The sequence below is a fragment of the Nannospalax galili genome, unplaced genomic scaffold, assembly GCF_000622305.1.
Source record: "Nannospalax galili isolate Female #2095 unplaced genomic scaffold, S.galili_v1.0 scaffold278, whole genome shotgun sequence".
NCBI classification, from domain to species: Eukaryota; Metazoa; Chordata; class Mammalia; order Rodentia; family Spalacidae; genus Nannospalax; species Nannospalax galili.
Window position 1 is genome coordinate 5,351,381 of NW_008347536.1, and position 17,440 is coordinate 5,368,820.

The 17,440-nt window shown below is 36.5% G+C and overlaps 1 protein-coding gene across 13 annotated transcripts in view; it reads left to right on the forward strand.

Moving 5' to 3' along the window:
* The window catches only part of Dlg2 (discs large MAGUK scaffold protein 2), a 2,328,307-nt gene that overhangs the window by 1,691,102 nt on the left and 619,765 nt on the right, over window positions 1-17,440 (forward strand). For all 13 annotated transcript variants that reach the window (XM_008844185.2, XM_029568893.1, XM_008844178.2 and 10 more), the window contains one exon: window positions 4,935-5,104. In XM_008844185.2, coding sequence (XP_008842407.2) covers window positions 4,935-5,104 — 170 coding nt within the window. The remainder of the gene's footprint in view (window positions 1-4,934; window positions 5,105-17,440) is intronic.

The window sequence follows — 17,440 nt, forward strand, 5'->3', positions numbered from 1 at the left end:
CTCACGATGTTAATTCTGCCTTCCCTGTAACAAGGACTGGCCAAATTTACCAAGTCCTCCACATTAAGCTTTTGATCTGTAACGATGTTAGGGTTCACTTGCACATATACAATGCTTCCAAAACATGAATCTCCTTGTCTTCCTGGAAAAATCTTGTATTGTGCTGGTTTCTATCTTTTTAGCTTCATTTGTAATGTGGCCCATGAAATAAATGAGAAGTTTCAAAAAGAGAGACCCTATCTGTTGATAAGATTTAAACATCTCCAGCTATACTTGCCTATGTTTTTTGAGAAGACAGAAAAGGAACAGCTAGATGTAATAAAGTGTATTTATAATGGGACATGATGATCTACAAACAAGAGAGAGAGAGAGAGAACACAAACACATGCTATTTTTTGTTTTCTTCTCTTGTTAGGCAGCATAACGTATCAGGCTTTTCTTAAATAAAGTCTTGACTTCTATTATTTTTCTTAACCTGCATGTAGTAACTCTAAGAACAAAAGAAAAATAAGATCTTTCTGATATATTTTCCTTCAGAACATTTCTGGTTTCACCATAACTCACATACACTCCTGTAGTATTATCCCTTTTAAGCACTTTCTGACTTTTGAAGTGATTGATTGTTCTAAATGCACGCAATAATTCCCCAGCTAGTATATTTTACATGATTGTATTTCACACAGCATTTTAAGACATTAATCAAGTTTCCCAAGACATCATGACTTTGTAATTTATTCTCCTTTTGAAATTATAAAGCACTGGATGTATACCATAAAGGCAGCATTGTTTAATAACCAATAGTTGCTGAAAGTTAAGTTTCAGCCGTTGTGACCTAAAACCAGCTTTTGAATAACATCATGGGAGTCTGAGAGTGATTAGGTGTGATTGAGAAGATGCAAGGTGGGCTGAAGACCACAGACATGAGTTTCAAGAAATCTGCCACGTGTGCTGATTTTCAGATGCTGTGGCTGAGGCTGTCTTAAAGCTATAGTTTGTATCAGATCAGCTGAAAGCTTTCTTTGGGAGCAGACAAAGGCTAATAGGGAGGGGAAATTACATTATGCTCCATAAAGCAACAGTTACTAAAGGCCTTATTTTTACATTCTTCTTTCTGAGAATAACATTCATCTCATGCTTTCTTCCCTTTCTTAAACAAAACTTAATGATTCTTTTAAAATCCGGATATGAGCTCTTTCTTTTTCTCTATTTTGTTCCCCTATGCTTCCTTCATACCCTCCTTTATACAACTGTTTTTCATCTCTTTTCAAAGCAAACACTAACATGTCTTGTTATTTACTGTTTATCGGGCAGCATGCTGTTTACTGTCTTGGTCCTGGCCTCTGTTCAGCCTACTTTCTTATACAACCCAGTGTGGCACCACCCCCAGGGGGCTGGGCCCTCCCACAGCACTCAACAGTCTAGAAAATGCCTCATAGACATGCCAACAAGCCACGCTGATCTTCCCCAACTGAGATTCCCTCTTCCCTTCCCAGTGTGGTGTGTCAGGTTGACAACCAAAACTAACCACACCATGACTATTTATTAAATGCTGATAACCACTTCATGAATTGAAATGTGAAAAATAAATGAAGTGGCTAGACTAATAGAGCACACTGTGATGCTCAACAAAGACATTACATTTCCATGGGTCACTTTTGAGTGAATCCCTGAGAATACGTTTGACCCACTTGTCAATCACAATAACATTCGTGTTTACCCTGTTACAATTTGCATATCTGAATTCAAAGAGATGAGGTGCGTTGACCATGCAGCTGATACAGAATTGGGACTCAAAACCAGACCTCTTGCTTTCTAGTCTTATGTTCTAGTCTTATGTTCTATCTACCATGGTAAAGCTGCCTTCTTCACCTATACGTTCAGGAACAACCATGTGATTTATGCTGTTTTACTTGTACTAGTAATTGACACTTAAGGATTCCACTGTATACAAGAAGAAAAAAGGACAGTTGAATAGATACAGCCTTCAGATTGTTTTTTAATGTCAATCACTCCTTTCTATAAAAAGCAGTGGTTCAAGACATGATTAAATTATCAGGCTTTAATGTTTACCATTGCCTCACATTCAGTATTCTGAACGTGGTATAATGGTAAACATTATGTTTGTTAATTATCACGAGATGGCAAAATTACCCACTCTCAAAGGGCCAGCTGCTTCCAGGGCGGCTGGTATCCATGCTGCCAACTTTTCAAAACTATTTTAATTGGTAGTTTTCTGGATTTTGGGGGGGTTAGTAAATGTATGTGTAAACCTATTAACGTCATTCCATCTGTTATGATGAAATAATATCACTGAATCTTAGTGTAATCTTCTATTTCAAGGTTTTCAGGCTGTGACATGTTCTCATGAGACCAGGGTTCTAACAACATCTCAAATAGGCATATAAAATATGAACAAAAATGCACCAGAAATCCTCCCTAGGTTTTATATAATATGTCCCCCATAGTCTTATAATTTTGAATTGATATGCACAATAGATATGAAACTATTTGTTGCATTAGATATATACTTAATAGGAAGGCTTGAGGGCTTCAGATATAGTTCATAGATACAGTGCTTACTTAACATGTATCAGGCTGTAGACTTAATCCCTAGCACTGCAAAAATAAATACAAATAAAAAGATGATAGGTGGGTAAATAGATTACAGATTATAAAGGATAGTTAGGTGATAGAGGAAAGATAGAAGATAGATAGATATAGATAGATAGATAGATAGATAGATAGATAGATAGATAGATAGATGATAGATAGATAGATGGTAGATAGATGACAGATAAATGATACATAGATAGATGATAGGTATAGATATATAGATGATCAATAGATGACAGATTAGATAGGAGATAGATAGATAAGTAGATAGATGATAGATAGATGATAGATGATAGATAGATAGATAGATACATAGATGATAGATAGATAGACAGATGATAGACAGAGAGATAGATAGATAGATAGATAGATAGAGATAGATAGATAGATAGATAGATAGATAGATAGATAGATAGATAGATGATAGACAGACAGACAGAGGGCAGCCCTGAGACCAAATACAATCTCTGTCCAAACTGCCAGCAGCTTTAAACAATAAGGCTTGACTACTTACAACTACTTTCATTTCCACAATGAGAATAGGTATCACAGGTATCAAAAGAATCCAATATAGTTAAGAATATTATACATTAATATATATTATGTACATTGTCATCAATACAATTACTACGTTTTATTACACACCAGCCTGTGGGCAGGCTCAGTGTTCATCATCTCATTTGCTCTTACCTAAAGCCATCATAGCAGACATTACCATTGTTTCCAGTTTAAAGAATGTGGAGGTTTAGAGGGGAAAGAAAATACCCACAGTTACAAAATCAGGAAATGGAAGATGCAACAATTGAACTTAGATTATTTTTTATTTCCACTGACCAAATATTTGCTGAATAATGTGTCACCTGAACAAAAAATAAACACTGGAAGAAGAAAACAGGGAATAAAATTTGGGCAAGGTACCAACTGTGATCAGTTTGCCTTGGCTACTGTGGAGAGAAAGGATTCGACCACAGCAAGAGAAGACCAAGGAGATTAGGTAGACGGTTGTGGAAGTCACTGGGTGAAAGGTGATGCTACCTCACTCAGGTGGTATCAGGGCAAATGAAGACACTTGGATAGATTTTACACATGTTCTGCAGGTACATCTAAATGTGTGGTGACGTGGGAAGGAGGAGCCAGACAAGGCAGCCCTTCACTTTTGACTCTGAGGTCACCTGAAATGGGAAATATTAAGAGGGATGGGCAAATTGATGAACTCTTTCTAGCCTGAATACCATGCTTTTAGCCATCATTAATATTATCACTGAATATTATCATAAAAATAAAAGGGAATTTGAAATCCATGCTCCATAACTGTAAAGTAGCTGGAAAGCTTTATAAAAAGTCGAATTATCCCTTTCCATGTATAACTGGGAAAAGAAAAGTTTAGCATAAATCTTATGGATTTTTTTTGTTTATTTATTTAATTTTTTATTTTTATGTGTATGCATGTATTGCCTGCATGTAGACAAGTGCACCCGTGTCGTTCAATGCCCACAGAGGACAGAAGAGGCTATTGGGTCCCCTGGAACTGGAGTTACAGACAGTTGTTAGCTGCCATGTGGGAGCTGGGATTTGAACCCAGGTCTTCTGAAAGAACAGCCAGTGTTCTTAACTGCTGAGCCATCTCTCCAGCCCATAAATCTTAGTTTTTAAAGCAACTCTCTGAGACAGGAATGTCTGAAAATCTTTGGGGGCTTCATTAATTCTAAGCTTCAATATTCATAATATTGTGAAATGAATTCAGAGGAAAAGACATCGAAGATAATTTGCCAACACGTTAAACAGGTTCAGTTTAGATGACTGCCTTACATATATATTTTTTTCTTCCTACATTTTTATATTTTTCAGATTTCCTAAAATAATTTCACAAAACTTTTGTACCTAGTGAATTAAGAATTAGGAAAAGTTAAAATTTCCCTTTTTGCATCTTTATAGCCTATCATAGTAATGTCTGAGAACTCTTTAAATCATCACTTTGAGTCCAGGCCACTTAATCAGTCAAAATAATGATATAATTGACAGATATCTCAAAATGCATGTCCTTCTAACTATGCCATATATGGTACAGTGCTAGTCACACTGACAGTACTGGAGTGCAAGATGGAAACTGACTAGTCTTGTGGTTAGCATAAGCAATGCCACAAAGCCTGAATTTAAGCTTAACTTAATTACTTACTTTGTACAAGGTGAGGATTCTTCCAAAGTTGAACATTTTTAAATATATTCTTTACTTCCCATCATGTTAAGGTTAAATAATTGTAATATATTCCTCAGTACATGTTCCTACCTACTGCTGAATCTTGCCTCTTCCTCCCTTGCAGGGTCAATGATTGTATCTTGCGGGTGAACGAGGTTGATGTGTCAGAGGTCTCCCACAGTAAAGCAGTGGAAGCCCTCAAAGAAGCTGGGTCCATTGTGAGGCTGTATGTGCGTAGAAGACGACCCATCCTGGAGACCGTTGTGGAAATCAAGCTGTTCAAAGGACCAAAAGGTAATAAAAGCATAAGAGAGTAATGACAAGGTCCAAAATTATTTGGCTAAAATTTATTCCATAATCTACCTTCAATGATCTCATTTTCTTACCAACAGATTTAAAATTAATTGCTTACCAACAGATTTAAGATTCCTTGATGATGGTTTTTATACGTAGTTAAGGAAGCCAGAACTCTAAGTATGAACTTACTTCAGAAAAGTATAAACTTATGTAGGTATGTCGAAATAATAATAACCATCACCTAACATTTTCTATATTTTTTAACTGATGTCATAACTTGGCCAGCATATTAACACAACTAACTTTCAGATATAAATAGTAAATTCTCTCAGCCAGAATAGTAATATAAGTAATAATTAAAATGATCTTTACTGGGGCAGGAGAGGTGACTCAATGGTTGACAATGTTTGCTGTTCTTCTAGAGGATCTGAATTCAGTTTCTAGTACCCTTACCAGGCAGCTCACAACCTCCTGTAACTCCAGCTCCAAAGGATCCAATGCCCACTTCTGGCATCCAGAGGCATCTGCACACATGTAGTATAGACATCCACACAAACACACCCACATGCACATAAATAAAAATAAAAATAATAAATCTTAAAAATAATAATCTTGAGACTGAAAAGATGGATCAACAGTTAGGAGAATTGGTTGTTCTTTAAGAGGACCCAGGTTCAGTTCCCAGAACCCAAATTGCAGCTAACAACTGCAGGAGATCCAACACCCTCTTCTCACCTCAGAAGGTATTGCATAACACAGGTGCACTTACATACAGGCAGACAATACATTCATACACATAATTTTTTTAAAAAAATTTAAGTACTCTTTATTGATAATAAGTTGTATTTTCTAATGTTATGATTTTTTATTTAATAATATTCTTATGTTATACCTGATAAATATTGTCTTCATTTGTACATGGAATAACCAAAGTAAGTTAAACTTGATTTTGAACTATTAACAGATCTCTAAAGGTTCTCATGGCTGCTATGAGGAGTTGTATAAAGAGTAAGATAAATCATCATACTACCTTTTAATAATTATAATACTGTGCTGGAGAGCTTTAGTGTCAACTTGATACACCTGGGTTGAGGGAGCCTCAACTGGGGAATTGCCTTCATAGGACTGGCCTGTGGCCATGTCTGTGGGGGCATCTTCTTGATTGATGAGTGATGTGGGAGGGCCCAGCCCATTGTGGGTGGTGCTACCCCTGGGCAGGTGGGCCTGTGTTGTATAAGAAAGCATGCACACAGGGGCCAGTGGAGCAAGCCATTAAGCAGTGGTCCTCTGTGGCCTGTGCTCTAGCTCCTGCTTCCAGGTTCTTGCCCTGAGTTCCTACCTTGAGCTCCCTGATGAATGGTGACTGGGAGATGTAACCTGAATAAACACTTTCCTCCCCAGTTTGGTAGTGGTCAGAATATTTTGTCACAGTAATAGAGAAACAATTTATAGAATAAACACTTTGGATACTTTTTTTTTCAGAATAATGGCATTTAAGACTACCTGAATAGTATTTCAAATAATTTAGAAATTTTTAATTAGCTTAACAGAATTAATTGTTTTAGATTATAAGTGCATAATCACTCTACTCTTTGAGTAAAGTATTTCTCTTTTAAAATCTATTTTATTTCTAATGGTGCCTGTGTAATTTAAAAATAAACACGCCATCTTTATTGAAGACAATAGTGAGGGGCATTTCAAATCTCAGACACGAGAGTCAGGGAAAGCTGATTTAAATGTTCAGGCATTTACTATGTAATCACCTTGATTAAACCCATAGACTTTATGAGGCTTAAACATCTTTAAAGGATTTGCTCACAATGGTTAGGGGTACAGATTCCTGGTCAAAACCTGTAGAAGGAACCAGCGCTGCCCCTCACTAGTTGTTCCAAAACGTTTCAACTCGACCTTAATTTTCTCACTTATATAACAAATAAGAATAGGGCTTGTTCTTAGACATGTTATAAGGATTTGTTTAGTCAGTTCATGTATTTAGAATAAATTCTGGCACAAATTGACCACTCAGGAAACATTAGCTTTGTATGCAGGTTATTTGAAGTATTATTTACTAAACATGGCAACAATTTTGTAGCAGTGAAATGAAAATACTTAGAGGCCCCTCATGAATCAAGTTCAGGTACATTAAAATCAAAGTATGAAAGAAAGTCTATCCTATCGATTTGCTAAAATCATACAGGCAAGGTGCTTTCTAAGGCCAAACAAATGGAGCATACATATTTTTTTCTATTAAAATATTTTCCATATTAAATGACATTTAGTGATTCCTACAATTCAGTGATTATTCATCATATCCCTAAGCAAAAGCTAATTTAAGCCACCAGAAAAATACTGCCTTTATTTTCCCGGCTTCCTGCTCTGAGTCACTCAATGGCCTCCAGCTGCTCAGCAAAACACTTAAAGGCTGTAGGGAGCTGAAGACCAAACATCCTTAATTTTACCAGGAACTTTTGCTGGCTCTTTATTTTGACATTAGGCCCCTCCAGCTGGTTTACTGCATACTGAACTACTCTCTTCTTTGAGTGTGTCCTGGAACAGGAATGCCTTGCCACATGAACAAGAGAAATGAGGAGTCAATGCTAATCAACCAGGTATAAAGGCAGCAACACAATGAACACACATAATGCAGGGGTGATGATCTCCTGAGCCAAGGAAAACTAGGAAATCCTTTGAATAACTTTATGTCCTGAGTGTGGGCTCCTCCCATGTCCCTACAATGCCTTTTGGGGATTGTGTGGAGTCGGTTGTACTTTTTGTACTGACATTTTTGTGTAGATCTGATGAGAATGTTTCTCTGTGTGAAGCTTGTTGATTTACAAGGAAAGAAAGTGTTCAGTCATTGCCTTAACTCAGGAAGTGTAATTCGAATAACTTAATTAAATTCTATACTTAAATTCTATATTTTAGTACCTTATAATTCTTAATTTTAAGTTTATAGTATACTTGAAAGAAAATTCCACCCATGTCTAACTTGTATCAGGAAAATTTTAATGCACTATGGGTGATGAGGATAAATTAGGTGTGATCTTTTTCCTCAAAAAGTTCTACAAATGCTTGACTGGATAGGACTTAACATATATGACAGAATGCATTAAATCCAGTGGGGAAGGGTTATGGAGGGACAAGGATGAGAAGGGCATCAAAAATTGATTAAGACCTATTATGTGAAATGCACAAAACTCAATAAAAATATTTAAGAAACAAGTTCTAATGAGAAAGATGGATGTAAAGTCAACTAATTTTAAAACAAGGCAAAATGACATTGTTCTGTGATGGAGCTTGAGCTGTTAATTTAATGGAGGGAAAAGAACTATGTGATTCATTTTAACTAAAAGATTCAAAATGCTTCTGAGAATTTAAAATAGTACATGTGAATGCAATTCCATATCTGGTCTGCTTTGATCCTGGGTCAGCTTCTAAAACCCATGGCTCTATCAGCAGCTCCCATTATCAGTGGCCTCCAGAGGTTTTTCCTTGTCTCTAGGTAAAAATCTAAATTTCTCACCACAGAGTTTTCTAGCTCTTATGCTCTGCCTCTCCTCTAGCCCTCAATCTTGACTTTAGCCTTTTTTGCTTTGTTCTCCATTCCTGTATTTCCTGGCCTGGGGAAATCAGACTAAGGAACATTTTTTTAAACATATGTCATATCCTTCCCTCAGAGCCTTTGCTCTTCCCTTTGGCACCTTTGGGGTGACTTCCCTTCTGTCTTGACCATTGTCTGTATCTGCTTCCCAAGAGCCAAGTCAGTGATGCTTTGCCATAAAGTTGGCACTAGTTGATACAATCAGAAGCAATCTTCTTGTAAAGAGCTTTATTCTTTTCCATCCGTCCTCATGTTACCAGGCCTTTCAGAGAACCCATAATACAGAAAAAGGACAGGTCATAGCAATTCAAATAAGCAAGCTTTTAACTCTAATAACTAACAAACTGAGTTTTTGATCTCTGCCCTGGCCTGTGCTGTGTTTGAAGGACCTTTAGCAAACACTTAAAAGGAAAGTAAAAGACAGGCAGGATTTGTGGCTAGACTCTGGGTAGTAAACCCTAGGAACTGGGAAAGAGCGATAAGATAGGAGTCAAGACCATTTCTGTAGTGCGGCAAGAGGGAAACGAAGCCCCCGAGATGCAAGCTTGTGCAGAAGCCCCCGCCCCATAAGAGGAGAGAGCACTTGCTCTGACACTCTGGTACACAAATAAATAAATAAATAAATAAAATGTTTAACAAGAAATTGGAGGAAAATAATGTTTAGAGTCTGGAGCATATTGCCTAATAGTCTAATAGTCCACTTAATCAAAAGCTAGTTTCTACCACTTGTCAATTTGGATGAGGGACAGTTCACTGAATCCCACCTCAAGATGAAGAGCTACAGGCAATCATGGCTATTGCAAATAAATAAATAAATAAATAAATAAAATGTTTAACAAGAAATTGGAGGAAAATAATGTTTAGAGTCTGGAGCATATTGCCTAATAGTCTAATAGTCCACTTAATCAAAAGCTAGTTTCTACCACTTGTCAATTTGGATGAGGGACAGTTCACTGAATCCCACCTCAAGATGAAGAGCTACAGGCAATCATGGCTATTGAAGGAGGGTGAATTATTTTTCTCTGGGGACTAGATCCCTGAGAGGTTACCTAATCCCAAGTGGGCAGCCCTAAGCACAAGTACACAGCAACACCACTAAATGGACTCAGGGCATTATATATGTGTGTGTGTTTTTAAAAGTATGTTATGTATATATAACAATAATCAAAGAAGAAGACAAGAAGTTGTGAGGGAGGGGAACATGGAAAGAGTTTCAGGAGGACTTGGAGAGGTGGAAAAAATGCAAAAATAATAAAATATAATGTTCCTATATGAAATTCGCAAAAATAAAAAATAAAAATAACTTCTAAATTTAAGAGAAGGATTATTTATTAAATATTTTTCATAGTCTACATGTCGTATTTGTCATCCAGTTTGGTTAAAGATCAATTTGTCAGCCAAACCCCAGCATGTCACAAACATGGAATATATTGGTTATCTAGTTAAAATACATGTTTACTAGTTTTTATATTTCTACATAATCATTTCTTTTTATTATTATTATTATTGTTATTATTATTATTATTATTATTATTATTTTCACTCTGTTCTGGCTCTTGTATCTGCCCTGCCTTCCTTTCTTTCTGATACCAAAATGGCCAAAGTAAACTATCCCAACACTGATATGAAGAACTAATCTGAAATTTTCAGAAATTGTTCTTTTTTTAAGACAGGGTCTCCCTGTAGCCCCAGCTGGCCTGAAACTCATTATGTAGACCAGGCTGGCCTCCATCTCTGAGAGAACTGCCTGCCTCTGCCTTCTTAGTTCTGGAAGTAAAAGGAACACTTAATATGTCCAGCACCAGAAATTGTTGTTTTGCAAACTGATTGTTCTTAGAATTTGATTTGTTATGCATAGGCCAAGAACTTCCTGCATTGAGCACATGATTTATGACTCCTAAGTGAATATTTTAATTGGAAATTAAATGGAAGGTCCTTACTCTTAGTATAGAGATTGCCTGCACTAAAATTATTTCCCCCTCTCTCATTAGGTAGTTCTGCTAACAACAATGTGTAACAAGTTTGAGTTTGCTAAAAGGTAATTTGGAGTGTTTAGGTTATCAAAGTTTGGAGTTCTCCATAATTTGTTTATGACCAGTTTATCACATCACTGGTTGAAACTAAGCACAGAGTTTACATACTGGTTTGGTTACTGGTACCCACCATTTAATTCATGAAAGGATGCCATACTTTCTTCCTTTCTTGCCATGGAGTTAATGATATGGTGCATTCATATTTTAATACATGTGCAGTGTGTCTCTGAATTCAGGGCACAGTTTACTTCAGGACTGTGCTCTGGTCTCTTAGTTCCAAGTGGTAGGTGGACCTGTTTTCTGTGAAGGGCCATTCTGAACAATGGTTTGACTCTTAGGTTACACAAATGGCAATGTTAACTTTGGCATGAGGTCTTAAAGCACTGTATTTTCTTCTTAGTGCTTTTCTTTCAATTCCTTTGAATTAGCATAACTATTCCCTTGGAAATAAGGGGATCTGCTTAAGTGCATATATACTGCGAACTTTTATTGGAATAAAATACACAGAATAAGAAAGAGCATGCTAAATTGTGTATTAAGCCAGGGAAACATTCTTCTCAGAAATAAATTGTAGCTAAATTGCTACTTTCTACCCATCAAAAATCAAATCTTTTTTTTTTCCATTTAGATAACTGACAGCGCTTGTCATGAATTCACCTTGTTTGCTGACACTTATCCATTGAAATTCTCACATAAATATATGCTAATTTCTGTTAGATTTTGGTTACAAGATATGTGCTTGCAGGCTGGAGGCTTTCTCTGAGCCAATATTTGATCTGATGTCATAAATATATCTGTAAACAAGTACTCTCTCTCTCAAGAATTCATAACATAATTTGTGTATGAAAAAAAGTGCAAATACTGCCACTGTAATCCCTACTGTTCTGTACAGTAGCATTATGGGAGAGTAAATCACTTGATTGCATTTGCTAATTGTGTCTTTGGGATAACAATCACCATCATTTTTGTAGGATTGCCTACACATCATTTAAAGCTAGTTCATCATTTTTAATGCCATCTTTGATAATGACTCCATGAATGAAATTTTTAATTCGTAATTATTTTAATAATGGAAATATCGATTTTTTAAAGTGCACCATTGAATGCACAGTTTTGGCTTTTATTTAATTAAAAGTTTCATCATTCACACAGTAAACTCTTGGAATGGTTATGAATATTGACTAAGATGTTTCCCTTATAACATTTTTTCTTGGTTTAAAAGGGAAAATCCTGCTGAAGGAAACTACAACCATCAATCTCTTCATTTTATGGTCATCATCAAAGAAAATTAGTGGAAAAATAGAATTTAGAATCAGGACCTCAGTTTAAATACTTGCTTTACCTAACTAATAAATGGACATCCTAAATAGAGATACATGTGCCTATATACCAGTGCCCAATAAACTAGATGCTGTTCATCCATGTTTTTTTAATTTACACAGAAAATCTATCATTCACTCAATAAATATTTTATTTCAAAATCACTTGCTACATTAACTAACTCAGACAGCTCTAAAAGCTACATCAAATAAATGAGACTAGACAGAGAGGCTTTGGTTTTTCTCACATGTTTCTTCTTCAAACACTAGCATTCAATTCAACTAAAATAATGCAGTCCTTCCTGGCACTGGCTTCATGCCGAATTCATGGTCCTGAACTAAGTAAGCCCACTTAGTTTCCCTAACAACCAACCAATGGACATTGAATTTCTGTTCCATGGACTTTGGTTTCTAATGTCATCAGTCAAAAACTTTATACTACCTTGTCTATGAACATAATTCACTTGTAGCTAGATACCTGGAGAAATTATTTTATATAGAAATACTAATAGTATAAAATAGAATTGTTTTTAACACTGATAAAGGAAATTAATTTAAACATACTTGAACTTAGACAATACTATGGGTTATCCATTTACAAGATCCTACAGAGTCCACTGAAAGTTGAAAATTTCACAGTAAAGGATGGCATTAGGCAAGACTGAAAACATCAGTCAGCAATGAAAAGGGAACTATTAAAACAAAGGGGAACACTGAGCAGATTCATGCAAACCAGTAACCCCAGTCCTCAGAAGGTAAAGGAGGATTATAAATTCTAGACTAGCCCAAGCTACTACAAAATAGTCTGTCTCTCAGGGTGGGTTCAGATCTCCATCGGTGTAACAGCTGGGATCTCAGCAGACCGCCAGGGAGTGCCAAGTTCTGCGCCCCTCTGGCCTCCCTCTGGCACAGGGTTGACAATGCACAGGAATGCCTGGGAGAGCCTCGGTCCAGCCTCCACATGGTGAAGGAAGCCTGAATGTACCTGACTGGAACCTGAATTGGGCTTCTGTGAGTACCCCTGAATAGCTGATCTGAAGCCATCGGTTCCCTCCAAAATAAACCTGAGAGAACCCTGTACCAACCAGCTTTACATAACCAATAAAGAAATTATCTAGGCACCCCGATAATACAAACAGAAACATACTTCAACTTAATTCTCATATCAGAATTATAACCAACAAAAGAAATTCACATGCCAAAACCACAACAAAAGAATAATAAAATGTAAAGCCAAAACACTATGTCCCTACTAATCCCCACCATCCTGTAAAAGAGTTCGACAAGGTGAACCCCACTAGAGATAACTCAGGGCACTGAATTTCAAGGAACAATCATGAGCTACAGGGAGACCCTGTCTCAAAAAAACTGAAAAAATAAAGAACAATCATAAACATGATCAAGGAATTCAATGGATTTAAAGAACACATGAGCAAACAAATCAAAGAGCTAAAAGAAGATAGGAATAAACTTCTGAATGAATTCACAAAAGAGATCGAAGCATTGAAGAAAACTCAAGCAGAAATGAAAAAGGAAGTGCAAAACTCAATAAGTACTTGAAACAACAGGGTAAAGCCTCACCTCTATAATGAATGAAATGGAAAACAGAATATCAACACTGGAGGATAAAGTTGAAGAATTGGACCACTTAAGCAAAGAGTATGGAAAATTAAAAAAAACCACAGGAATGGAATATGCAAGAGATGTGGTACACCATGAAAAGACCAAATCTGTGGATCATAGGAATAGAGGAAGGAGAAGAATCTCAGGTTAATGGTGTTGACCAAATCATAAACAGGATTGTAGAAGAGAATTTTCCAAAATTAAGAAAAGACATCCTCATATAAATACAGGAAGCACATAGAACACCAAATAGACAGGATCATTAAAAGAAACTCCCCACGACATATCATAAAAGGGCTGCAAATGAGAAACAACAAGTCACATATAAAGGAAAACCAATCAGAATTACAGCTGACTTACCAATGCAAACTATGAAAGCCAGAAGAGACTGGACCAAATTCTACATGACAAGAGATATTATAGTTGAGGGGGGAAGAAAAATCTTCCATGACATGAATAGCCTGAAGGAGAAACAACTATACCCCAGGGGCAACAAAAGAAAACAAATAAAGGTATAATGGAGGAAACACAAAATTAGACAGAGAACACAAACAGCAATCAAAATGACTGCAAATAATATACATCTTTCAATAATAACCTTAGCCGGGTGTGGTGGTGCATGCCTTTAATCCCAGCACTCGGGAGGCAGAGGCAGGCAGATCTCTGGATATCAATGGATTGAACTCCCCAATCAAAAGACACAGGCTAAGCAAATGGATTAAGAAACAAAATCCATCTCTTTGCTGTCTGCAAGAAACCCACCCTACCTTCAAGGACAGGTACTACCTTAAGGTAAAAGGATAGAAAAGAATATTCCACAAAAATGGTACTAAGAAACAATCAGGGGTTGCAATTCTAATATCTGACAAAATAGACTTCAAAGTAAAACTAATCAGAAGGGATAAGAAGGGTCACTTCATTCTAATCAAAGGAACAGTTAATCAAAAAGATATTACAATCCTTAACATATATGCACCAAATTCTGGTGCTCCCAAATTCATAAAAACAACACTACAGGACTTTAAGACACAGATCTACCCCAACTCAGTAATAGCAGGGGACTTCAATACCCAATTGTCTCCATTAGACAGATCAATTGGACAAAGAAGAAACAGAGAGACATCTGAATTAAATGATACCATACATCAAATGGACCTAACAGACGTCTTTTGAATATTCCACCCAAGCACCAAAGAATACACTTTCTACTCAGCACCTCGTGGAGCTTTTTCAAAAATTGAAATACTGGGCCACAAAAAAAACCTCAACAAATATAAAAATATTGAAATAAGTCCATGCATACTGGGCCACAAAACAGATACATACTAGGCCACAAAACGAACCTCAACAAATACAAAAATATTGAAATAATTCCATGCATTCTATCAGACCACAATGCAATAAAGCTTAAAATCAACACCAGCAACACTGGACAAAGCCCTAGTCACTACAGGAACTTGTGGCAATTGAACAACACACTCCTAAAAAATGAGTGGGTCAAAGGAAAAATTAAGAAAGAAATAAAAGAATTACTGGAATTCAATGAAAAGAATAATACAATACAACACAACCTCTGGGACATATTAAAAGCAGTCCTAAGGGGGAAGTTTATAGCTCTAAGGGCCTACATTAAAAAATTAGAGCCCAAATAAATGACCTAACACTGCAACTCAGGGCATTGGAAAGGCAAGAACAAATGAAACCCAAACCTAGTAGAAGAGAAGAAACAACAAAAATCAGAACAGAAATCATATAAATGGACCCAAAGACAAAAACCACATTGTCATCTCAATAGATTCAGAAAAGGTTTTTGACAAAATTCAGCATGCATTTATGTTCAAAGTTCTACAGGGAACTGGACTGGAAGGAACATACCTCAACATAATTAAAGCTGTATACAACAAATACACTGCCAATATCATTCTAAATGGAGAAAAACTGGAAGCATTCCCATTAAAATCAGGAACCAGACAAGGATGTCCACTATCTCCACTCCTTTTCAACATAGTGCTTGAAACTCTTGCTAGAGCAATAAGACAAGAGAAGGATATTAAAGAGTACTAATTGGAAAAGAAGAGGTCAAACTATTACTTTTTGTAGATGATATGATACTATACCTAAGAGATCCCAAAAGTTCGACCAGAAAACTCCTAGAACTGATCAACACTTTCGGTATAGTGGCAGGGTACAAAATCAATCTACAAAAATCAGTAGCCTTTCTATATACCAATAACAAGCAACTAGAAAAAGAATACAGGGAAATGCTCCCATTCACTATTGCTGCAAAAAAATTAAAGTATCTTGGAATAAATCTGACCAAAGACACCAAAGATCTCTACAATGAAAATTTTAAATTGTTAAAGAGATTGAGGAAGGCACCATGAGATGGAAGGGCTTCCCATGCTCTTGGATTGGAAAAATTAATATTGTTAAAATAGCCATCCTACCAAAAGCAATATATACATTCAATGCAATCCCAATCAAAATCCTCTGGACATACTTCACAGAATTAGAAAAATCTATCCTTAAATTCATATGCAGGCATAAAAGACCCCAGAGAGCCAAAACAACCCTGAGCACAAAGAGCATTGCTGGGAGGATTACTATACCAGATCTCAAAGTATACTACAGAGCCATAGTCATAAAAACAGCATGGTACTGGCACAAAAACAGACACATAGATCAATGGAACATCACCAAAGATCCAAACCTGAGTACATGCAATTTCAGCCACCTGATATTTGACAAAAGAGCCAAGAACACATAATGGAGGAAAGACACTATCTACAACAAATGTTGCTGGCAAAACTGGATCTCCAACTGTAGAAGAATGAAACTAGATCCTTATCTTTCATCTTGCACAAAAGTCAACTCCAAATGGAACAAAGGCATCAATGTGAAACTGGAAACCCTGAAACTATTAGAAGAAAATATTGGCAGTAACTTACATGATATAGGTATAGGAAAGGATTTTCTAAATCAGACAGAAGTTGCTCAGCATTAAGGTCAGCAATCAATAAGTGGGACCTCATTAAACTAAAAAGTTTCCATACAGCAAAAGAAACAATCAAAAAAGTGAAGAGAAAATCCACAGAATGGGAAAAAGATCTTCTCCAGTGATACATCTGACAGAGGTTTAACATCCAGAATATATAAAGAACTCAAAAAACAAAGAAGTGAGAAACCAAATGACCCAATTAAAAGATGGGCTAAAGATCTAAACAGAGTTCTCAAAGGAAGAAATAAAAACATCTCAAAAAGAAACATCTCAAAAAGTGTTCAACATCCTTAGTAATTAGGGAAATGCAAATTAAAACCACCCTAAGGTATCAACTTATCCCAATCAGACTGGCTAGGGTCAAAAGAACAAATGATACCAAATGCTGGAGAAGATGTGTAGAAAGGGGAATGCTCATTCACTTCTGGTGGGATTGCAAATTCCTGCAGCTTCTATGGAAAACAGTGTGGAGAACTCTTAGAAAACTAAAAATGAACCTACCATATGACCCGGTTATACCACTCCTTGGCAGATACCCAAAGGACTCAACCTACTGTAGGAACACTGGTAGAACCATGTTTGTTACTGCTCTTTTCACAACAGCGAGAAACCCTGTCTCAAAAGGACCAGGACTGCTGTGGCTACAGAGAAACCCTGTCTCAAAAGGACCAAAAAAAAAAAAAAAACAACTAAAAATGAACCTACCACCTGACCAGTTATACCACTCCTTGGCATATACCCAAAGAACTCATCCTATTG